This window comes from Triturus cristatus, chromosome 7 (genome assembly GCF_964204655.1).
Source record: "Triturus cristatus chromosome 7, aTriCri1.1, whole genome shotgun sequence".
In the NCBI taxonomy this organism is placed as follows: Eukaryota; Metazoa; Chordata; class Amphibia; order Caudata; family Salamandridae; genus Triturus; species Triturus cristatus.
This window is the reverse complement of record NC_140590.1, coordinates 1,656,299,777-1,656,325,909: the sequence shown is the minus strand read 5'-3', so window position 1 is coordinate 1,656,325,909 and position 26,133 is coordinate 1,656,299,777. Positions and strand designations below refer to the sequence as shown.

The 26,133-nt window shown below is 44.6% G+C and overlaps 1 protein-coding gene across 1 annotated transcript in view; it reads right to left on the bottom strand.

Annotated features, from left to right (window-relative positions):
• The window catches only part of MRGBP (MRG domain binding protein), an 84,942-nt gene that overhangs the window by 12,885 nt on the left and 45,924 nt on the right, over positions 1–26,133 (bottom strand). The window contains exon 3 of the mRNA XM_085619723.1: positions 11,740–11,821. Coding sequence (XP_085475849.1) covers positions 11,740–11,821 — 82 coding nt within the window. The remainder of the gene's footprint in view (positions 1–11,739; positions 11,822–26,133) is intronic.

Here is a 26,133-nt window from a genome sequence, read left to right as displayed (position 1 = left end):
CTTCAGAAATATTTATATATCACACACACACACACACACACACACATATATATATACACACACACACACACACACATATATATATATATATATATATATATATATATATACACATATACATACACACATGTAGTATCAACAGATGTTGAAAATGGCTAGCATGGCTCAGGCTTATCGTATTGCATGGCGATCTAAATGACCAATGGGTCTTAATCTTATGTATCTATGCTAAGTATGAATGCATTCTTTTGTGTAGAGTTTTGTTTAGCATGGTATTTTACTATGCTAATTCACAATGAATATTGCCATGTTGTGCTATAGGTCCATTTCTGTATTGATTTGGTATGAACTTGGCAACTGGCAGAATTGTCTGTCAACTTGCATGCTCTACAGAATTATTTATTATTATTTAATATTTTTGGATTGAGGCATTACTCTCATCTTCAATTAATTGTAAGTCTTGTCCACATATGATTGATCCTTCACATTGTTCTACGGATCTAAACATGTTACAAGATAGCCGACATTTTTCCTGCATTTACATGACTGTTGATATACCGTTTTCTATGTCTATATGCAATGAGAGCGTACACAATGCCTGCTGTTTGGACTGCAAAAACGTGGTGAACAAGGCTAGTTTAGCGCTATTTCTAATTTTATTTGCCATACAAAACCCTACCACTGGAGTGCCGTCTCTGAACAATTTGCTTCTGGAGTTGCTATATATATTCACTGAAAAAACCATAGGTTTCACACATGTTATAGTTAGCTGTACATTTTACTGATAAAAAACCAATGAAATTCCCCCGTTATAGTTACTGCAGGCAACTATAACTCACGCGACCGCAATCCTCTGCTGATGCTAATACTGTATTTAGACACTTATTTGCCCATGTCTTCTTCCATACATTTTTAGCTATACATATATTACAAATATTTTTTTTTCATAAAGACACATATGTCATCAGCAGAAGATTGCGGTTGCGTGAGTTATAGTTGCCTGCAGTAACTATAACGGGGGAATTTCATTGGTTTTTTATCAGTAAAATGTACAGCTAACTATAACATGTGTGAAACCTATGGTTTTTTCAGTGAATTTGCAAGGTTTTTTAAATGCTAATTCCTAACTATAACGTGTGTGAAACCTATGGTTTTTTCAGTGAATTTGTACGTTTTTTTAAATGCTAAGTTACTTTACGCCATTCGTGGCGTGCGCGCCCACTTAACGCAGTTCGTTCTGTGCGCGCACGGTGCGCTTCGCGCACCCACTTTACGCAGTTAGTGCCATGCACGCACGGTGGGCACGCGGTGCGCTACACGCACCGCGTGCCCACGTTACGCTAGATGGGCCATGTACGCACGATGCGCTTCGCGCACCGTGCGCACATGGAGGACATATGATGCACTTCGCTTTGAAAGGTAATATTTTAATTTTTCGTATATTTTATAAGCCATGCACAAATGGTGCCCTTCAGGCACCGTTTGCACACGGGGTGGAGAGAGTGTGGATAAATTTTTATTTTATTTTTATTTTTTAAAGATTTTAGTTTTTTTCAATTGTGAAAAGCCATGCACAATTGGTGGCCTTCGGCCACCAATTGCACACGGGGTGCAGAGAGTGTGGATGATGTTTTTTTTTTTAAACTATTTTTTACCGTACGCGTACGGTAAGCGTAATCGGCGAAATTACCGAAAAAATAAAAATTCCGTTTTTGGCCTTGGAGGATCTTTGGGGACTCCCTCAACATGCCTATGTGTGTGGGAGCTGTCTAAACAGCCCCTTTACATGTTTTTGGGCTTTAAATTTTAAAAATCGCTCTCAGTGCGAGAGAGAAAATGGCGGCCGCAGCTTCCTGGTTTCGGCCGATTCGAATGTTTACTAAGATCTAAGAGCCAATCAGAATCGCGCTCGCGCACGCCACCGTACGCGTACGGTAAGCGTACCGTAAGCGCACCGTAAGCTGGCTCAGATATATATATTGATTTAAAGGCTATTTTCTCAGAATCTACTGAACAGATTTACACCAAACCTACAAAAGGCACTTCCTTGACCTGAGGACTACCTCTCTGCCAAATTTCTAGTAATTCTGTTCAGCCGTTCGGGCTGTAGCCCTGTCTAAAGGTCCTATGGAAAAATGCATGGGAAAAACGCGTTTTGGGACCCCCCTTTTATCTCAGCCCCCGCTTGACGAATCCCCCCGAGACTTTCAGGGTAGGAGCGGAGCGTAGCGCCCCACCTATTTTGAAAAATTCGCGAGGATTCGTCGACCGGCGCAAAAGTTATTCAAAATAGAATGTTGCGGATTTCCTATGGAAACGTGGTCCTAACTATAACTACCTACTGGCGACCGCCAGTAGGTAATATATATATATACATATACACACACACATATACATACACACACACACACATATATATATATACACATATATATATATATACACACACACATATATATATATACACACATACATATACATACACACATACACGCACACACATTTTTTTTTATCCTTTTTTTGTAAGTACAATCTGAAGAATATCTCCATGGCAGTCTGTGGTTGTAGGCTGCATAGTATGTTCTTTCTTAAGTGTTTTACGGGGCTTCCTGAAAAAAGACGAATTTCTACACTTAAGATATATGGAACTAACTTTTGTGTCTTTTTCCACATCAGTACAAAATTTGGCAAGCCCTTGTGTTAATCTTACTCTTGATGTATAGAGTTTCATGCAAATCCATCAAATAGGTTCAGAGTTAAATAGGTTTGACAGATTTGAGAGTGTTTCTTTCTGTAGCGGAGAGCAAAGTTTGTTTTTTACCACCCCTGTTAGCATAATCACCCACACCCTAGCTTTCCAATTGTATATATTTACATATATTTTTAGTAACATCAAAAGGTCTTGGCTGATGCCACACCTAAAAATGAGAAACCGGCAGGCACGTTATAACATCTAATTTCTTATTCAGGGCTACAGAATCAGCACTGTAACGCTCTCACCAGCGGTGGCTCCTCCATTAGGGCGGTATATTAAATACCATTGTATGTGTCTGCTTCTCGCGCTGTGAGAAAGCAGGGTATGCCTGGTTGGGAGTTGGCGGGTCGGGGAGTAGTGGCTTCGGCACTCTGGGGCCGACCAAACCAGTCATGCACCTTCTGGATTTTCTCTATGTAGGCTGAATGCAGCCTATATAGAGAAAATGGCCCCCCCTTAGGTGCCCGGCTGGGCGCTGTCAGCACCATTCACAACGCTGCCATTGCAGCGTTGTGATTGGCTTAGGGGAGGGAGGCTGCCTTCTTCATGTTCCAGCACTGCAGCGGGACACAGCCAGGAGCGGAGGCAGCGCGGGGCCCGGTAAGTTATTTTTCTTAAATGTTAAACCCCACCCCCCCCCACCCGCGAGTCATGCGAGCCATTGACTGCTCCTCACAAAGGTATAACAGCAAGTAAGTAGAATTGATTATTCTTTAAGCATGGTTCTGCTTAGACAACTTTGTTATCTTTAGTTTTCAGGTCAAAGTGTTATAGGTTTTTCGATTTCTCTGTTCGAGGACCAGCAAACAATTTTAAACGCAAATAAACAAGTTTGAGTATAAAATAAAACCTTGCCCATCTCTGCAAGAACATACTACGTCTACATGAGGCTGCTTGCAAAAGACAGGCACACCAGGTATTCCTACATGCATACATGTTCATTTGATAAGCACTGGGTGGACCTAGAATTACCATGGAGGTGAAGGAGACCAGAGATATATAACAAATAAATTCTGCTAAACAACTCACCCCACCCCCCAATATTATAGAAGTGAATTGTCGGCAGAACCATTATACAACTTAATGGCAGTTATTTTAGCTTCCTCGCAGAATTAAATATTGCATTAATCCTATCGGGGAGCGCTTTTGCCATGTCTGTCGCACACAGATGTTTGCCACAGATGCATTCACCTACTGAGGAATCACAGTGGCTTATTCCCTCGGTCTTGTTTTATATGCTGCTGAAATACCTATACAGTATACAGCATTCACTGCTTGTTTCCTACACTGAAAACAACAGTAGCTTTTCAGAATGACAGAGGCGGATGCTACATTACTGATGGAAAGGAAAACACAATGGAATTGAAAACAGAAGCAAAAAAGGAAAAACAAACCCCCTCTTTAGCAAAGCCCCAGAATGGACGCCGTTTGGGTCCACTTTACAGAGATATCCTAGGACAATAACAAATTTGATCTAGGCTTCAAATAAATGTGATCATCGTGAAAAAGAGAAATAGAGTGCTTGAAAAAAATATACCCTCACCATGTTTGCAAGAGGGCAAAGAGAGAATAACATAAGCAACTGGACGTGGACAGGGCAAGGAGGTACAACTAAAATTACGAAAAAAGTGCATGTCGCGGGCACCATCACCAAGACAGGTTGAAGGTGATATGGCCCAGCACAATCTCTGAAACACGTCAATATTTTTCTAAATGTTCTTCTGAGGAAAATATCAGAACACTTTCCTTGTATTCATCAAGTCTGGACTAGGCATAAGGCCCTAACTTTGCTCTTCTGCTACCATGGATACAAGCAATGCTTTCACAAAGCAGTTATCTTGAAATATGTCACCAGCATGGATATCGCCTAAGGAAATCTGCAAGGAGGTGAAACTACAAAAGAATAGCTGGAGCCTGCCGAGAAAAGAAAAGGTAGATGTTGATCAGGTGTAAGTGCTGCAGGTGATCCACACCTCCGTGGAACAAAACAAGAATGAAATGTTACACACCGAATGAAAAATCTAACCAAACCAGAGAAAAACGAAGAGGACAAGTTAGGGATTACTAAAGTAATCCACCAGTCACTACTTGGTTAATACGGAACCCAACGGTTGTATACATAATAGTTTTTAGTCATTTTTACAATGGAGATGACTTATGGATGTCGACTCTGAAAGTGTTGGTAAAGAGACACAAACATATGTCCATGAATGGCACCCCACATCATCTGGCTTTCTTCAACTTTATTTTTTTGCTGTCACATTTGACACCCCAGCTCTTACTTGGCCCAGAGATCCAACGGCATTAATGAAAATATACCCCGTAAACTAGCAAAAGGGGCTTACCAAAGTAGACCCGAAATGTAGGGACATTGAAGCATGGGCTTCAGGAAGCGTGACTGTGCTTGGCACAAGTCAAACCAAAATGGATAAAATTGAGAAATGAGTTCCCTTATTGGGGTTATTCATCAGGAAACTTGAGATCAGGGGGCCAGGCTCAAGACACCCTCTGCCTAGGGCTGTCATCGATTCAGTTGTTCACAGAGCCATCAAGCCAACCTGAAGAATTTACAGGGCATTTGTAGGTAATAAGGATGCAGAAAGTGATTATGAGTGTAGGGGGCGGGATTCAATAGGTTCTACTGAGCATTGCCACAGCGCCAGTACAGACCGATTGCACCTATGCAAGGCACACTGGAACGCATTTATTGGATTTAGTCGGGACATCCGTACTGCATCCACCATACGGTTACTTTAGGGCACAAGATTTCCCAACAAAGTGTAGGATGAAATAGTGCTAAAAATAGTTAAATGCCAGAAGTTATACCATTTTCGACATTCCTCAGTTTTTACCGTAGCTTTTATAATCTTGCATGTCCTCACTTGAATTCTGGCTGGAATCTCAAAGTTTTCTGTAGGGTTCTAAAGTGCAAAGTTTTCCATAGTCTGTGACACTAAACGTTTAGTATGTTGTGAGTCTCAGAGAATGGCAGCTCGTAAACAACGAGTTTGTTTGCTGTCATGTTGCAAAGACCGATCTTCCTAGCATTCAGGGTCTTTACTCAAGAAGTCCTCTTGTACGTTGTACATTTTGTTGAAATTTAAATTCCCAACTTAAAAAGAAACAAGTGGCATTTATTTCAGGGCCCGTTTCACGGGATTGGGTTTCCAAAGATTTAGAAACATGCTTAGTTAAATAAAGCTGCTTAGAGTGAAAGGCTAATGAAAGCCCAACAAAGGGTTACTGGAGTGGAATCAGCTTAGAAAAGACTGGAAGTTACTTACTTGTGCCGTTAAAAACCTTTAAGGACACAATTTCTTTAAAATACCTAACACCAGTAATTAACCTGTTTAGAAGTGATCTTTGATGAGATGGCAAACGGAGGCCCTAGCCCTCACTGCCAAAAAGGAGCAAAACATCAATTTTTAAAAGGAATTGCCAGTAATGATTGCTGTCCTTAGACTCCTGAGGATATAACCGATGGACAATCTTAGCAGTGAGGGTAAGATGACAGGTGGTGCTCAGGAAAACATCCAAATCAAAAAGGCTGGCCAACTATAATATGGTCAGCCAAAGGCCATTAAAACCGTACGATACCAAGGTAAGAAAGCTACAAAGTTCGTTTTTGGGTAGAGTTATTGAAATCTAAAGAAGCAGGAAATACTATCCTGCGACTGCATTTCTGTGAATGTTGAGATACAACATAAATTGCCATCACAACTACTTTTGCCATTGAGCACCCGCCACCAGATTCAGTAGTGAAAATATTCATCAGGAGGACAGAAAAACAACAGTACCGCAGAAGAACTCTTTCTAGAGAAGAGGAACATAAAGGACACAAACGGTGAAACACTTTGAAACATCTGCTTTAATGCTTTGACCGACCAACTCAGCAGTCCATTGGCTATGATAGGATATTCGGAGGAGATGGAAGATTTACATACGCTTCTCCCATAAGACAACTGCAAAAAAGCAAAGTAGCTGTATGAAGGCCAGGTGCTTTCTGACAACTGAGTCAAAGGTGCTTTCGAGGTAGACAATAGAGCAGGTAGACAAACGGCAACTAATATAACAGTGAGAAGGTATTCTTGACTTTGAAATTCTAGATTCAGACTGGAGGGGCAAGCTCAGGCTAAAAACATACAATCATAATGGCAGCTCACTTTCAGGCAAAAAGATCAATGGTGCTACGAAACAAAACAAAAAAGACACAAAGTCAAGGCAGTGAACATATAGCAAGAAGAGAGGTTATTGTGGACGGCCCTGCATTAGGTCTAAAGTGGTACCACTACACAAAGGCAAAACGTTCACACAGCCATATGGCACCCAAGAGCAGCAAATCCTACAGCACCATTTATAGACGTCTGCGTTCATCAAGTGCTGAGCAATCTCCACCGGGAATTAACAATTGGTGATCAGATCTTGGCCACAGCACCCTGGTCTTGGTAGGCTGCAATTCTTTTCCTAGTGATGGGAAGAATAAACAGTCAAAAGGAAGCTCAATATAGTATCAAAGGAGTAATGGAGTACAAAGATGAGCAACAAATGCCTTTATTTAAAAAGTGAGGAAGAAAAGCCACATTGAAATGAATTAGTAGAAGCCTCTCTAATCTACACGGCATGGTTCAGACCTTCAAAAAAGGCAGATCTAAAAAGGAATTAGTATCCTGTTCATGTGAATGTCATGCCATTATCTCTCCCCCTGCTCAGCCAGTGTGAATGTGCTGTGTGCTGCATGGAATGTTGGAGTGATGATGCGTATTGGAATGTTGGGTGCCTGTGAGGTCAGGTGTGACAGTTGGAGAATGGGCTGAGCAGCAGGCAGGCTGCTCCTGTGGGGCTGCTACACTAGAACTCTTCTACTTGTAACTTACTTCAATAAATCTACTTAATCTACATCTTACTTGCGTGGACTTCATTACTACATTATTTGGGCGACGAGTTGGTGAGACCTGTCAGCCAAAAGAGGAGCTGAAGCTACCTACAGAGCCTACATATGCTGGCAACACAACATACATTACCAAGAGGAGGTATCGACTGAAAAGAAAAAACGCTCACAAGAAACAAAGGAGCTCTACACACAACAGTAAAGACGTCCACGAGAAAGCAAGGAGTACTTCACATACAACAGAAGATGTCCACAAGAAACCTGTGAAGATGAAGCACTATGCCACTCAGCCCCACTTGTGTCATCACCATCTGACAGCCCTAGCCCAGACGTGCTGTGCTCATCTAGACTACTTACTTTGGACTTTCATGTTACAAGCACTGATTCCGTCATCAAGTCTAGCAACCTACAGCTTGTAAATTATTTTGGGTCATGCATAGGTTTTCCCAGTAACAAACTGCATGACCCTGAGGACATACAAAAACATGATGGAGCTTGGGAAATCAATGCAGTCAACAAGGATGGGAGAAATGGTCTTTGCCCACACTCTTCCATGGCAAGTCTCACAGAGCTGATTAATTCTTTCTAGAATAAAATGTTTGTTACTGGCTTCAACCTGCCTCTACAGTGCTTCGGTGTTTGTGGGACGCGTAGCTGAACAGAGCCAAAATGTGCTTTCGAGTTACATCGCAAGTGGAGGATCACAGCGTTCGTCTGCTGAACATGGTGGCGCCCGAGGATTCTTTTGGGGCCATTCCGGAGCTAGATTTTTGTGTTCAATATGGCGGTGTGTTACAAGTTTTTCTAACGCTGAGGTGTTTCCTCATGATGGGGTTTTGCGTGTCAACGGGCTGTCCTTTATCGTGTCTGTCATCATGGGCAAGGTTGTGACTGACATTCTTCTTCTCCGCAAGGAAGTTGTGGCGTTTAGCACTTTGCTTACGCTGCGTCTGTTTCAACGGGAGCAAGACATTGCTGGTGAGTCAGTTATTTGTTCATTACAGTTTCTCATCAGAGACCCGGCTTCAGTGGCCGTTAAACCGTTGCTTTGCTATTTGGAATGCAAACGATTTTAGTGTTCCTACGCGCGCATTCCTACCTCCATTCCTCGTCGCGTGAAGCCCTCACGTCATTGTCTTCGTTGCTAGGCAGCTTCCCGAGCAACTCAAGGACGATTCTCAACAAGTATGAGCCGGGAGCCGCCCGGCAGAGCGCCTTGTATGTGCCGCCATGTTTTTATTAAAGATTCATCTGATGTAAAGCCACATCAGTGCAGAACATTATCGGACAAGCCGGAAGAATCCTGCGGGTGCCTAGAAACCTAGGACTTTGACGAGACGTAAATGATGCCAAGTAAACGTGCGTAACGTAGAATTTCTCCCAACCACCATGCGCGCTTCACGTAATAGCTTGCGCCATGACAAAGCTTTTACTGCAGCATCATTCTCTGTTTGCTCAAGCTGTGAACAGTTCTTCGTGAATCTGTCATCACGTCCACCATGCAAACGGCAACGCGTTCGCCTAGTAACGGAAAAGACTCACCATTTTTTGCCACAACAGCATAAACGATTCAGGAGGCAGTATAAACGACTGGTAGATTTTGTTATACATCCACAAGAGTTTTTCTTCAACCTCCATTCACCGGCAACCTCAGTCACATTCTCTGTTTATGTGCCATACTCTGCTTTGCATATCTTGAATTGCTATTCAAAGCTCCATAGCTGTCCTGTTATCCTTCTTGGGATTGTTTGGTGAAATTTGGTGGCAAATTATTTTACATTTGTGGTCACTGGGTACACACCTTCATCAGGGAATGGCGACATTGTTCATTTTGCTTGCTTTACATTTCTCTTTACTCTCTCTACATTATGGACGGGAATGGGTACTAGCCCAGTTTGCTCACATTACATTTGCTTCAATGGGTGTTCCTTGCATTTACGCTGTTTCAAGTTGTGATTACCCTTACTTAGGGTACCTGGTTATGGGTCCCAGTCCCATCAACTCAAGCTACTCACCCCTATGCCTGGGCTTAGCTTATGGGTGTTAGTCCCATTTACATTAGCTACACACCCTATGTCTGGGGGTATGTTATGGGTGTTAGTCCCATTTACATTAGCTACCCACCCTTATGTCTGGGGGTAACTTATCGGAGTTAGTCCCATGTACATTAGCTACCCACCCTCCCATCTACACGTAATAGCTTTACATTATTATCCTTTCACAGGGTGTGTCTCATTGGGCGTCACTCCCAATTCTGCTAGTGTTTATTCTCACAGGAGGATTGTGTCTATGGGTGTTACTCCTGTTTTCTTGACAGTTTGTTTGTGTCTACACTTAGACTTTGCTGTTTATTTACTTGTAAAGTTATGCAAATATTGTATTACATTTTTATATATGTAAATGTGGGAGGATGAGTGAAACTTCTTGTATTTTCTTCTCAACTCTGTTTTCTCACTTGTTAAGTTCTCCTCATGATGTTTTATCTTCTTTTCATCCTTGGAATCTGGAATATATTTGGATGTTAGTCTTCCTTTGTCCATAGTCTTTCCCTCATTGTAGTGTGTTTCTCTTTCTTCTTTGTATAGGAGGAGATTCTTCCTTCACTACTTCAGATGTCTGGGTGTAAGTCAAGTGTTTAGTTGGTGTTGTGCCATGTCTTGCCTCCTTGCATGCCTGTCTGGCCAGTAGGTGTGTTTGGAGGTAGTCACTGGTGCTTTTACGTCAATCTGCCAACTTGTTGGTTCTTTTGCCACATTTTGCATTCTATTCTGTTGAATTTTATAGAAGGAGAGGATGGGTTATATCTTTGTTTATTTTTATCTATTGCTTCCTCTTCTACTACTTCCACCTATCTTTCTGCTCTCTCCTCTGTTCATTTCACTGCATCCTTTCTGCTGCATTTGTGTTCCTCTCATTTATTGCTTTTCTTGGTTCACATTGTTTTATCTTCTTTCAGGTAACCATATTTGTATGCTTCTGCTATATAAGAAAGGGGGATATGTAGTATCCTGTTCATGTGAATCTCCTGCCATTATCTCTCCCCCTGCTCAGCCAGTGTTAATGTGCTGTGTGCTGCATGGAATGTTGTAGTGATGATGCGTATTGGAATGTTGGGTGCCTGTGAGGTGAAGTCACAGATGAGAATGGGCTGAGCAGCAGGCAGGATCCTCCTAGTGGGGCTGCTACACTAGAACTCTTCTACTTGTAACTTACTTCAATAAATCTACTTAATCTACATCCTACCTGCGTGGACTTCATTACTATAAAATTAAGTTGAGAGGATTAAAGGAACAGCGACAAAACAAATTAAAGGACGAGAGGGTTTATGTACAAGCGACCACAGAAAATGATTATGTTTAGGCTAAAGAAATGAGTCAAAGGAGAAGACCAGACAGGCACACGTAAATACTTCTTGTGAAATATTTACTAAAAAGAAAGAATCACCTATTTTAGAATCACTAACACAACGGGCAATGGCTTAAAGGAGAACAGTAGCTTAGATAGTAAAAAAGAGCAATTTTGCCTTTATGTCATTTAACGTTTGGAAAAGCCTGAAGCTTGAGGAGAATAGCATCCTCAACAATGGACTTAAAAAAATAAAATAAAAGCTTTATGGAAAAAGCTTTAATATAGATTGGTTCCAGCACCAGACTCTCAGACTAACTGCATATTTCGATAGCTGATCACAAATCTAGACCCAACGTAAGGAAGCCAAGTTGTGTCGGATATACTGCAAGGCCTGTTACGACAAAGTATTCCATGAAGTCTGGCATAATATAATAAAGAATGGCCCTTAATTTAAAATACAGGTGTATAGCATAGAGAAGGGCAAGATAGCTTAGTGTTTCAAGAATTCACTACAGAGACCCACAAACTACAAATCTGAATTAATCAAAAGATGCATAGCCTCTGCCTTTCATCTTCGGAAGGGTGATTAAATGAGTATCCTTGACTTGGGTAATGAGGATACCTACTATTAAAGCACCGAAAGATGCTCATCATCTCTGCTACACGCAATATGCCATCCTCTGAACCTCCTTGGACCCCAAGCATCACAGGTTGTGCTCAGTATCATTAAAGAAAATGCAACACTCACCTTCCTTCAGTTCATGGATAATCTCCTCGGGGAGGATAAAGTTCTTTTCAGAGTTGGGAAATGGAAGGATTTCAGACTCGTGCTGAAATGATAAACAATGAAAACCGGTATTTGTGTCCGAAAGAAAGGTGCGATTAGACAATCACCTACTAGGGCTGAATAGAATGGGGGCATCTGAAACAAACATGAGAATACAAAAAGCAAAATAAAACAAAGAACGCACTTAAATCCTCTAATAAATATGTTAAAAATTCGGTTGGCGGGGGTGGGGGGGGTGGTCTGGCGTAAGGGGGAGTTATGGGGGTGGACTGTGAAATTCCAACACATGTTTCAGTAAACGCTTACAATCAATTGTTTTGTTAGAAAAACCTCTGTCACATGAAGGCACAATGATGTAGTTAAACAACACCAACATCAGCTGCAACCCAAACCTGGTTGAACAAGCCTTGCACACATAGGCCAAACCGCAGCCCTCAGTGTCTAACCCTTACTATCTTGTCGAACCCTTACTATCTGCACATTGTTTTATTCACCAAAAGCCTGTGTCAACAGGCCTCTTATCTGTCGGCGACTGTCCCGACACCTTGGATTGTGGTCCAGGGTAGGCCTTGACAGAGTGGGACCTTTTTATACCGGTTGCTCATACAGTGTGACTGGGGTGTGGAATGTTGGTGTAACGTGAAGCTGTGGAATGAGGAGGTTTGAGTGTGTCAGTTGGACAATGGGCTGAGCAGCAGGAAAGTTGCTCCTGGTGGGGCTCTTCATGATAACTACCTAAAACATCCTACATAATCCTATACCTGGACTACTGGACATCCTTTTACTTACATCTTTTGGTGACGATTTTAAGAGGAACCTACGTGTGTGAACTGAAAGAAAGAACTATGGAAACAAAATCTACAGGAAATAAAGCCTGAAGAAACTACAGAAAGAAGAAGAATTTTAAAGGATACTTAAGCAACCTAAAAGTACAGAGCAAGACAGAATGCCCTCCAGCACCACCAGTGTCTTGTTTCATCGGACAGCCCAGTATTTTATTTCAGCTCATTGGCAGGCTTGTAATTTTGGATTGATATTCTGGCACCATACAGTCTAAGCACTGATTCAGCCAGTCCTACATGAGTCCGACCCAGCAACGAGAGAAGGAAGTTGTGCCTATGGCGAGTGTTGATTTTCTCATCCCCATTTAGGTCCGTGAAGGGGCATGCTCTGGGCGGCTTTTGAATGGGCTGCTAGATGTGTGGCTCCCAACAGCTCGCACGTACGTCCCTTACCTTTCAACCGGGTCGCGCAAGGCTGCTTCATTGAGGAATCCTGGAATGCGAGCTGCAGAAGGTCCACTGCAGCATCTACGAGCCCGGGGTATTTCTATCACATTATAGGTTATGATGTTGTGTAGTGAGATGACTGTTAGGGAGCATGTCACCCGGGGTTTTGGGGTGTTTCCTTGAGGGATGACTGTATCCTATTGTGTGGTTGTCGGATGATGTAGATACATCACCCACCGTTGGGGCTGTGTTTGAGTTGACTCTTCCGGGGCTGTGTTTGAGATGACTTTTCCGGGGTAAGTCATTCAGGTCTACCATTATTGTGTGGTTGTGGGTTCATCACTCACTGTTATTGTTGTGTTTGAGATAACTTTTCGGTGTTAAGTCACTCAGGTATTCCAATACTGTGTGGTTGTGGGATGATGTAGGTACATCACTCACTGTTGGTGTGTTTGAGATGACTTTTTCGGGATTAAGTCACTCTGGTCTAATACTATGGTGTGGTTGCGGGATGATGTAGGCAAATCACCCGCTGTTGCAGTAGTGTTTGAGATGACTGGTTGAGAAGATGTTACTTAGGTCTACCACCTTTGGTGGTTGGGGTGGATTATAGGGTAATAACCCACATATATAGGTGTCATGGTTAAGATGACTTTATGGGAATAAGTCTCTTGTCTACCACTGTTGTGTGGTTGTGGGATGGTCGTGTGCGAGTCTCCCACTTGTAATGGTGATGTTTTAAGTGTGGTATGATGGTGGGGGGGGGGGGGGTGTAATCCACCTGTGATTTTATTTCTTTCACTATGAATGGTCTCTACTGCACCTACAGTGGTGGCTTCCCTGGGTGTTATCTTTCAGGTCAGTCTGGTCAACTGGCATGTTTGTGGCATTAGGGGTTTGGTAGAGGAGCTGTGGTGTGGTCGAGTGTATGGTGTTCTTTGTTAATAGTAAGGGGGAAGATGTGCGAGGTGTGTTTGGTTTTATTTATTAAGTGTATTATTTACTGAGTGTATGATCATAGTGACATGTTGATGTGTACCATCACTCTACATTTATAATGGCAATATGTTCCCATTCAACAAGTTACTTGCTTGTATTTGGATTACATTTATATGTTTATTTATGGTGATTAGCATGAATGGTCTTTTACAAGGAGGAAGAGGTGTGGCGCCGCGGCCAGGGCGACTGACTCCGGAATCTGGGGACCACGGTTCGATCCCAGTCGCCGGCGGCAGATTAGCCCAGCACCATGCGACTCGGAGCAATAGCTTGCTTAATCTTCCCGACGGCCCCCAGCGCCTAGAGACCCTTACGGGTGATTGTTTGCGTTTTATAAATGTGGATTATTATTGTTATTACAATGAATACCTTGCATGCATGGTCTTTTTATATTTGATATTGTGACGTGTACCATCTCTATATTTAAAATTGCAATAGGTTTACTTACTGAGTTCAGCAATGTGTGTGCGACTTCTTTCCACCTGTTATTTCCATGCACTTTTCGTGCCTCTCGTATTGGCTATTTTGTAGACATGCATGGAGTAGTCGCTACTGTTATTATAGTGTTTGTAAAGAAGGGAGATATGTTATACCTGCTGCTCAGCCAGGGTTCCTGGGGTGTGGAATGTTGGTGTGAGGTGAAGCTGTAGAATGTGGAGGTTTGAGAGAGTCAGTTGGAGAAAGGGCTGAGCAGCAGGAATGCTGTTCCTCGTGGGGCGCTTCATGATAACTACCTAATAAACATCCTACATAATCCACACCTGGACAACCTTTCAATTACAGCAGGCCTTTCATGGTTTTAAATCACTGTTAGTGGGATCAGTGCTGCTTATTTGGTCGCCGTAACAATAAAAGGGCCAAGACCCATAAGTGCAGTGCAGGGACCGTTAGGAGGACACCTTGTTCAAGTACAAACAGTGCTTTGAAGAAACGCTTGTGGCATGCAGCGCTTTATACAAAAAGTTAACTACCCCCTAGAGCCCCGTGATCCACGCAGTTCTCGCAAGCCTTTGGGTTAGCATTCTCCACCCATTCAAGCGTGTTACGGTGTGAGGGAACTGCAGAAACATTCTTACTGTGTCACAAGTAGGCTGGACAAAGAGGTCTTAAAAGAGATAAACATACTTTTTGTAGTGTAGCGCTCTGGTGTTCCTGCCGCGTCACGGCAGGGAACACTGGGAGCGCAGGCGGCCATGTTTGCCAGAAAGAGCATAGCCTGAGGGCGAGCGCACGCTGTTCCCGGCGCTCCAGTGAATATCTCAAATAAACACCCTAAAGCTACGTGGTGTCAGTCTTTGTTCCCCAGGCCCCCTCTACAAATTGGCGACGAGGCTGGGGGAGGCAGACACCTACATCTACTCGCGCTACGCCGTCCGTCCACATATGCGGACCGCGAGAGCGAGCACAACAGGAGCGCGGCAGAGGAGCGGCTGCGGAGCCCCGCCCTTCACGATCGGCAGGGAGACAGCGCGGTGCACCAGCGCGGTCAGGGACCAGGAAGAGGCAGTGCACCTACCCAGCACAGAGTGGGGAAGCACCAGGAACCGTGAGCGAAGCGGCGCCCCTCCCCCACAAGTGCAGGAAGAAGCGCCCGACGGCAAAGGGCAGGTACACGTGCACAGACCACAGTGTGTCAGTGGGGGAGTGGTCCCACAGAGAGCGTGCCTATTCCTCCAACCACTTGACAGAGCGCCTCAGCAACCAGTAAACACTGCTCCTGAGCACTGCAGTGCCGATCGCCGCAGTAAGGCACCACGTGGGGACCAGAACAGGGCAGGGTGCTGCACGACACCCACCAGGAAGATACAGGGAGCACCGCGTCAAGCATCTCATCACCGATACATCCTGAACATCCCCAGAGTGCCATAAGGGGCCACACGCAACACGCTTAACGCCACACAAGCTAGCGACTGGAGGAGCGTCAAGCCAAGGGGGAAAAGTGACCCTGGCGCACAAAGGACAGGCCAAGGGGGGAGCGGATCTTGTGTCTCCGGCGAGGGCTGCAAGCTCGCGTGAGCTTAGTGCACCAGAGAGTCCACCGCCCAGGACGGACGAGGAGCCACTGAGACGGCAAGAGGCCATGTGCGCCCAAACCTTCTCCCTCACGAATCCGGTTCCCTTCTTACCGAAACCGGGAGAACCGGCCATGAGATGGGAAGACTGGAAGGAATACTTCCTGAACTACCTGTCAGCGCTGGAGGACGAAGGGGACGAGGTCTTTCCGAGCAAGAGGAAAAAGAAGATCCGGCTACACAATTTAGGTCCAGAAGGCATCAGGGTGTACATGAACCTAGTAAAAAAGACAAGGCACGCGGATGACGAGGTATTCCAACATGCCATAGAAGACCTGGATAGCCACTATCAACCAGTAGTGTGCACTGCGATCGATCGCTTCAACTTCTTCCAACGGAAACAGAATGTGGGAGAATCAGTGTATGATTATGTAGCGGCACTGAAGAAGTTGGCGATCACATGTAAGTTTGGGGGACTCCATGATGACCTCATAAGGGACAAAATCATCATGCACATGGTGAATACATCCATACAGGAGAAGTTGTGGGTTAGCAGTGACGCACCGCTCAAGGAGATAGTAGCGATGGTCAAAAAAGCGGAACTGTCGAAGAGGTGTGCGGAGGCCACTAAAAAGGATAGCGCCAGCAGAGCCACAGTAAGCAAGGTAACAGAAGCCAGCACCCAAGAGCAGAGGCAGTCAACACAGGGAGGACCAAGACAGCCCCAGAAACATACCACAAGAACGGCCACGAACCAAAGACCCCAAGGAGAGGACAAGAAAAGTTGCTACAGGTGTGGAAGCGAGGCACACGATGCCAGCGACAAACTGTGTCCCGCCTTCAGAGCCACATGCTTATACTGTGGAATAATGGGGCACTTTGAGAAAGTGTGTAGGCTCAAACCCCAGAAAACGACAGTCAAATACGTGGCACAAGACTCAGAGATGGAGGAAGGTGGGGGTGAAGAAGACTAAGACAGTGTACTATGCATTGATGACCAGGTCCTAGGCATAGACTGCATCAGGACACGAAAACCGTTGTGTGAGCTGTCCATCGGGGCTGTTCAGGTCTCCATGGTTGCTGACTCGGGGTCCCCATACACCATTATACAACGCAGCATTTGGGACAGACTTTGCGAAGATCATAGACACACACATCTCCTTCCTCCGGACATACATCCGGTCACCTTCACAGGAGAACCTATCCTCATGGTAGGGTATTGCCCGCTACAGTTTGAATTCAAAGGGCGCATAGCTGAAGGGAAGCTATATGTGGCCGAGAAGGGACCCTCAGTGCTAGGGCGGGTAGATCAAGGAGAACTAGGGATCCAACTCACCCCAGGAGGCATAACGCAAGTGTTGATGACTGATTACCCACGAATGGATGAAATTAACACGTGGAAGACAAGTTTCCCAACGGTCTTTAGAAGCACCATCAGCAAGTCGACAAAGTTCACTACAAAATATGCCTCAAGGAGGGTGCCCAGCCAGTGAGCCACAAAGTGCGGAATATACCGTTCAACTGTAGGGAGGCAGTGCAACAAGAACTGCAGCGCCGGGAGGACAATGGAGTGATTAAACCCATAGAGAGCGCGGATTGGCTGGCTTCCCTGGTCGTAGCCCGGAAACCCAATGGGAAGGTGCGCCTGTGTATAGACTTGAGGGAGCTCAACAAAAACATAATAGTTGATAAGTTCCCGCTGCCCAGGATAAACAAGATGTTAGCCCTCACTAAAGGCGTCAAATGGTTCTCCACCGTAGACTTGACCTCAGCATACCACCAAATAGCACTACACCCTACATGCAAGAAACTAACTTCATTCATCACGCCGTTCGGGTGCTACCGGTTCCGGTGCATGCCCTTCGGTCTAGCCTCTGCGGCGGCGGTGTTCCAAAAGTTGATGCATAAACGCTTTAAGGACACGGAAGGGGTGCAATATTTCCAAGATATCATCCTGGTCATGGGGAAAACCAAAGCGGACCACGACGCCAAGCTAAACAAAGTCCTGCACATTCTGGCTCGGAATGGGACAAGTGCAAGTTCGGAGTGGCATCAGTCACGTACCTGGGCCATGAGATTAGCAACAAAGGAGTCACACCCAAACAAGCAAATGCCAAAGCGATAAAGGACGCTCCTACACCTAGAAGCAAGGATAATGTCCATTCTTTCCTTGGAATGGCGGAATTTTATAGCAAATTTGTACCTCACTTTGCCACAAAAACACACAACATGCAACAACTACTGAAGGAGAAGACTGCTTTTGTATGGTCAGAAGCGTCCCAAGAAGAATTCCGACAAATCAAGGAAGACATCTGTGACACAGTGCCTCTACATGGCTTCGACCAACAAGCTCTGTTCATCCTCACCACACACGCGGGTTAGGAGCAGTCCTGATGCAACGGTCTGAAGAGGGCGAAATGTCGACAGTCAGCTTCGCGTCTCGCTCCTTAAGCCCGAATGAAGAAAAGTTCAGTGTAATAGAAAAAGATGCTGGCAGCAATCTGGGCAATGGAACGCTTCTGCCAATTCCTTTGGGGATCCAAGTTCCTACTTAGGACAGATCACAAGCCCCTAGTGAAGGTGCTCACATCCAGCGGACATGCGAGTGCCACGCCTCGCATAGCGAAAATGACGTTGAGGTTGCTGGACTAAGTGTACGACATAGAATACATCCCGGGCTTCAAGAATACGGTCGTGGATTACCTCAGTCGGGCTGCGGCAATGGAGGATTCGCCGACACCAATGGGCGAGGATGACTACACCATAGCCTTCACAGACGACCAGGAAGCAGTCATAAGCGTACAAGAGTGGAGAGAGGCATACGACAACGACGCAAGTCTCACCACTCTTAAACGGTTCATAATTACTGGATGGCCAGAGAAGAAACATTTGGGGACAGAACACAGCAAATTCTATGAAGTTCGAGAGGAACTGTCAGTCGCGGACAACAATGTATTCATACTGCGAGGAGACAAAGTGGTTCCGCCCAGTCAACTGGTGAAGCGATTGCTCAGAATACTGCACGAAGGACATCTAGGCATAGTAAAAACCAAGCAGAGAGCCAAGCAAGCATACTGGTGGCCGGCTCTAGACAGCCAAGTGGAGAAGCACGTCAGGGATTGTGTCCTGTGCAGCAATGCAGACAAGACGCAGACCACTTTGCGACCCCCACTGGGGAAGTTTGCCAATCCGGTAAATCCATGGGAAGAGTTAGCCGTGGACATCCTAGGCCCCATTTGGGACGAACAGAGCGTACCCAAATATGCAATCGTACTAGTAGACAGGTACTCAAAGTGTCCGGAAGTAGAGGTGTGCGAAAATGTGGACACAGAGGTGGTACTGGCATTCCTCACGGCCACGTTCCTGAGAGAAGGGATACCAAGAGTCATAACCTGTGATTATGGGCCTCAATTTACGTCACACAAATGGAAAGCATTCATGGAGAGGAACGGAATACTGATCAAGCACACCCCGGTATATCATCCGGCAGAGAACGGCCTAGCAGAAAGATTTAACCGGGTTATTATGGGGTCGGTACAGGCAGCGATCAATGCTGGGAAGAACTGGGAAGCTGAACTCAAAAGTACCGTATGGGTGTACCGGATCACCCCCACCAAGACAGGATACAGTCCGTTCAAAATACTAAGAGGTCGTGATCCCTTCACAAGAGACAACATAGCATGGAAGCGACGAACGGTGCAGGGGTCTCCTGCGGTAGTGCGTAGCAATTTGGAGAGGCGCAAAAGATCTACACAGACCACTACAACAAGCGACGCAACATCCAGGAGGCGTCACTGGAGAAGGGAGAATAGGTCAGAGTGAAGTTGGCTCAGCTGAGAAGGAAGGGTGACAGCAAGTATAGCACACCAATGCAAGTACATGAAGTCTACCCGAGATCAGCCTGGTTAAGCAACGGACAAATATGGTACTTGGACAGAATGGCAAGGTGCAATAAGGTGTTGAATTGGACCAGGATAGGAGACACGCAACCTGAAGGAGAAGATGAGGAGAACCGGGAGGGGGAAGAAACTACTACAGAAATGGAAGCAACCAATAGCGACATGAAGAGCACCAACACGGAGGAGAAAAACACCACTAGCACACCAAAGAATGCAGAAGACAATAGCGTAAGGGCGCAACAAGAGGTCCAAGAAGAGTGCGCTACGGCAAAGGAGAGCCAAACACATGTGACACAAAACCACGCTCTACCCAGTAGTGGCAGAGATAACAGGGTATGCACGCCGGTGAGACACACCTGCGCTGGAAGGACAGTGGTACTTCCCAAAAGATATTTAGAGTTCAACATGGAAACATAATCACCTACAGCAAGGACTATTATTGGACACTGTACTGTTCTGTTCATTGTTTGTTGCAGTGTCAATACAGGAGGGAGATATGTAGTGTAGCGCTCTAGTGTTCCTGCCGCGTCATGGCAGGGAATGCTGGGAGCGCAGGCGGTCATGTTGGCCAGAAAGACCATAGCCTGAGGGCGAGCGCACGCTATTCCCGGCGCTCCGGTGAATATCTCAAATAAACACCCTAAAGCTACGTGGTGTCCGTCTCTTTGTTCCCCAGGCCCCCTCTACACTTTTCAATCCCAAACTGAATAAACACACTCATCTAATAATAACAAGACAGGCGGACAGAAGACACGGAAAAAGAAATGACACAATGGGATTTAGGTCGGATCAATTTTAGTGGAAGGCTTGGTTTTTCAATTAAGTGCAAATTAAACCCAGCCAGTGTAGCCGGAGAAGCTTGAACCAAATCGTATAACAGTCATGTGCTGGATCTAAGCAACTCCAAAGCTCCCTTGTTTGGCTGAGCCAATCGCGCGCCTCCCCGACTGAGCACCTCTATAATATTTGGAGGTGCCAACAGCCAAATTTCTAACTGAATAATAATCTGGAATTATAGCAGATGGATGCGAATTATTCTGGCCCAATGCACTGCTGATTATTTCTTGAACACGGACATTCATGTCAAACATCAGGGACACGTGTGCCCTAATCTCACAAGGGGGCAGTGTTATCACACGCATGAGGTCGCTTTGTCGAGCGGTCAGTGCGGCCCCCAAATAGCAGGTTTGTGCAACCGTTTAAAAGCGACATATTGTGCCCCTATGCAACATTCCACTCAGAAATTTAATTGGTCACCCGGATTTTCACACGGATTCGCCAGTGCAGGTCAACTACATAAATTACATTCTCCTAGAGATTCTCCGAGTTTAAAGGCAGGCTTAAAACGGTGGATGCCCACCGACACTCATTTTCGGGCTCCGGCAAGTATTTTTCTTCATCAGGCTGCCACTGAGAGCAATAGAGAACAAAACCAGGGGAAAGAGAAAAACTAAAAACAGTGGCAAGGGGAGAAAACAGGGACGAAAAAGAACCTGCAAGGGTGAGCTACAAAAACAGGAAACAGGAAAGACGGTGGAATAAAGACTACACTGCCTTGGTCTTTGGCACCCCTGACATTCTGTGGCACCACCCGTGGGATTACGAGCAGAACTTTGGGCCCCAGCTAAGCACTGCTTAAAGGCAATTTCAGCAAACGGGGGGGGGGGGGGGGGAAATGGGGTTGTATTTGTAGGGGAGATAAACTTTAGCCGGTTGCTCCCTCCTATCTACAGTCGTATGCCTTGTAAGAAAATGGTGGGGTAGGATGAAGCGGTTAGCAGCTGGGATGGTTACTTAGAGGTGCATTGGCGATAAAGGGGGATTCGAGTAGCGAGACTACGCACACAACATTTACAAAGCCTGGAACACTTATCTGGAGTTCTACGATGAATTGATTTTACCACCATCCCCTGCTATGCTTACCATAGGGGACTGAGCTTTCGGAGGATGGTGCCCAGCTTCTATTACTGAAATAAGAACTACCTGGGTATTCCCGCTTTCCTAAAACCCTACTGGCCTACAAAATGCACAGAGATCTCATCACACTTCTGTACCCATTAAATTCCAATACCGATTGGTCATCAAAGAGGGCAAACTTCAAGCTTTGTCTACAAGAGCGCACCCAGAGCTAACTGCTGAATGTGCTCCACCTCTATAAACCGGCTAGATGCCTGAAGATGGCCTACTGAATGTTGCCATCTGCTCAGATGCAAGACCCAAATCGTTTAGAGTGTAGTTGCACTAATTCCCACCCATACGTGTAAGTATGAACAAACATGCTGACAGCAGAACCAAACGTCCATCTCGGTTTACATTAAGGGCTTTGTCGAAAGCACAACTTGAATGAACTCCAGTCCAATAACAAAGCACAAACACAGCTGTTGCGGACCCCACCCCAAATGGAACACTACCCTGTGCAAAATGTGGTGGGAGTAGTTCCACAACCTCCTTCTGCAACCCCTCTCACTAACGATGCCACGGAATAAAGAAGGCCCTCAGCTAAGCATTCCCAACAGGGCTACAGAGCATGCGCCACCTCCTAGTGAAGGCACCAGTGATTGACACTTTGGTGTATGCAGGCACATGCCCATCCAGGCTGCAGGGTGGGGCCTGTAACGTTCAAGCATGGGCATAAGGCAAGCCTTCTTCCAAGCTCAACTGATATTGTAAGAGAGGCGATTTTGAGAGAAACCCTGGACATCACAGGCGCTGGAGTTGGTGGGCCACTTCAAACTCTAGATCAAACATGGAGCTCCATTCCAGGGCCCGGAAAATCTCCCACATTGTCCAAATCCTACACCGGTCAGTCTCCCTACTGCTACATGCTGATCTTATAAAACTGACTGTTGATGGTATACAATGCCAAGAAGTATTAACACTTGGAGCGCATTCTGTGGCTAAGAAAGGCTACCTTGGAGAGCCATCGCTACTTGCTGCACCCTCCCTTTCCCCACAGAATGTATAAACGGTCTCTTTCAAACAAGAGTGAACTCAGATCTTCTACCCAGCAGCGCTCTGCACCTACACGCGAGGCAAGGAGCAGGAGTATTGAAACACACAGGGAAACTTCGAAACAAGCACAAAATCCTACAGAACTAGACCCATCGATTACTTATCAAATGAGTATTCAGCGACTGAGTGAAGAGTGTGTTGTACAATGAGTAGACAACCAACTCATATGACTCTGCTATACGAAAGGATTAATAATTTTAAAAAAAAATCATGAGTCTTTAAGCACAACCCGGAACAGAGGCTTCAATTTGAAAGCTGGGATTCAAAACAAGCATTTGCAATGCAATAGGTCTAACATTTGCGAGAGTTTAAGCTATTGGCATTGTAAATGCCTATTATTTATGCGTTTTGAAAACCAACACATAAAAGGCATTGTCATTTATAAGAAAATAGCTCAAACTCTTGCAAATGCAAGACCACTTTAATAGTGGCCATGCCCCTTTCTTTAGATTCTCCTCGCTGTATTCAGGTTACAGCGAGCAGCGTCTAAAGAAAGGGGAGCGGCCAACCAATAAAGTTAAAGCATGGTATGGGACGCTTCACCCTAAAATAATAAAAAATAACCTAGGTTCCGTAGCGCGGCGGGTAAAGTTAAAGCGGACCGTACTGACAAAATAAATAAAGAAGAGCGGCAGCTATAGTAAAGCGGACCAAGCTGGTAAATTAAATAAATAAAGAAGCTTTGTAGGAAAATACGTCATGGGTGGGATAGGGGAAACTCATTAAAGAAAATAGTGTTCACAGACTAGATAAAGGAAACCGTGTAAAAACACAAGTATAAAGTCTAGTCCTTATGGGAGGTTACAAATGCAGACAAGGCAGTACCAAGGAGGGACTACTAAGTCTATTCATGAATCAAAAGCAACGATTTAAAAAGGACAGTAACAGGAGCCAATTTAAAACAAGCATTGGCATAGCCAATAGGTCTCGCTTTTGGGACCTTATAAGTATTTAGTTATGCAGCACAATATCCTTGGTGCAACGACATCAACCGTTGCATGGCTAAACACTTATAAGGTCCCAAAGGCGAGACCTATTGGCTATGCCAATGCTTGTTTAAAAATGTCACATTATCTCTACATCACTCAGCGGCACAAGGTTGATTATTCAGCACAGCACTAGTGATGACTTTCCCTGAGGAGCAGAAAAAAAACAGGGCTAAAGTGCGCTATTCCAATATTTTACACGACATACAACGAATTCAGGCAAATACAACCATGAATGGTGCCAATTAAAAAGAACATAATGGATTTAAGTACTTGGGGAAAGTAAGAGCAGTGTTGAATAACAAGTATTGGTAAATGCCTTAGGTTTCGCATATGTGATTATCAATAAAACAATTGTTGTAATTTGTAGTTTTGTGAGTGGTTGCACAATCTAAGTTACTGAAACTCCATTAAAGTGTTAGGAGTGGTTTCTTAATAAAGTCAATATATAGTGCTTTTAGTGGTGGTATTATAAAATGGAGATATTAGGTAAAGGGGAGAGGTGAAATTTAAAACCAAGGTACCTTATAAGGAGGGTCTTGGAGCCAGAAATATTGAAAAAAGCGCACCAAGTAAGCTGTAAATGCACACAGTCATGCCTCCTATGTACATGGGGTGGTGGGTGCGGAGATGTGTTGTTGGGCTGAATTCAGATACACGTACTTGAGAGGCAAAACAATAATTAACAGAATGGTAAATGCACACAGGCAGGGAAAGTGAATGTATGCAACGTTCACCAAAATAAAAATATGAAGCATCGAAGGCATAAATAATGTGGGATAAAAGCATACAAAGCCTTAATACAATGAAACCTATTGGGCATACAAGCCTGAAATATTGTTAAAAGCACACAAAGCAAGCTGTAGGTGCACGCAGCCAAGCCTCCTGTGTGTATTGGGGGGTGGGGGTAGAAAAGGGTTGTTGGGGTGAAAAAGATTAACCTATATGTGAGGCTTCTGCAGCCCGTGAAACTAAACGTACTTCGGAGGCATCAGCAGGCAAAGCAATGATTAAAGTAATGGCAAATGCACGCTGCCTGTGAAAGTAAACAGAATGGTTTGTTCACCAAAATAAAAGACTCAAACATCGAAGCCAAAAAGTTTGTGAAAAAAAGCACACGAAGTGTTAAGAAAAAGAAAAACAATTAGGCATCGGACCGAGAAATATTAATTTCAATCAACAGTATGGGTCGTTCTCCAAAATAAACGTATTTGTGAGGCTTCTGCAGGCAGCCCAATAATTAAGAGAATGCTTAATGCACACAGCCCATGAAAGCAAAAAGTATGGGGCAGTCCCCAAAATGTAAAGCAAGTGGAAGGTTGCAGCAGTCCTATTCTTAACCTCGGAGTGTGGTTGTTTAGGAATGATTGATTTCAGTTCAAATCAATCTTTGTAATTCCAGCCTACATTTGAAATCCTTTTAGTAGAGGTTAGAGATTTACCGTATCCTATGCTGCCACGAGGTTGAGAACAATTTTTTTATATATTTTTGTAGTTTTATATAGCACGGTCACATTCAATTTTTTGCACCCGGAAATTAAATGATTTATCCGGAATCACAGGATGTTGAGCGGGTGCAGGGACCGATGTGATAACAAGCAGGAAGTGGGATAAGGGAGGGCGTGGCAAATGGTGTGCACTTTCGCGGCCGCTTTGATGTTCTCAGTGGCTGCGCGGCTCACTGAGAACATCAAAGCGGCCGCGAAATAATCACGCAGGCTGCCAAATGGTGCGCGCGCCTGGCGCACATGCACTGTAGTTGGTGGCCTGAAAGCACTGGTTTGCACTTCCAAATCCCCCTTTTACAAAAGCTCTCGCGAGAGCAGCGCTAAAGCACTGGCTCAGGCGAGACCTAAATATGGGTGGGAAATGGGCGGAGCTTCAAGTCAATACCTGAATACGGCATACCTGGCAGAGCAGCGCATGCGCTGATCAAGCTCGGCCTAAAAAACGTTTTTTTTTTTTTTTTTTTTTTAACAAGGAGGCAAAAAACCATAGAGCAGAGGAAAAAATATCCATATCAAATTCTGTAATGAAAACCACGAGACAGTACTTCAGAAAAAATATGTAAAAGATGTGAATATGTTATCCCTCCTTCCACCAACATAAAGGCAAGGGACAAATAAAGAAAAGCGAACAAAAAAAAATATTGAAATCATATAGCTATATACAGGAAATATAATAAACACCTGGCTCAGTTACGAAAGTCAAGAACCAA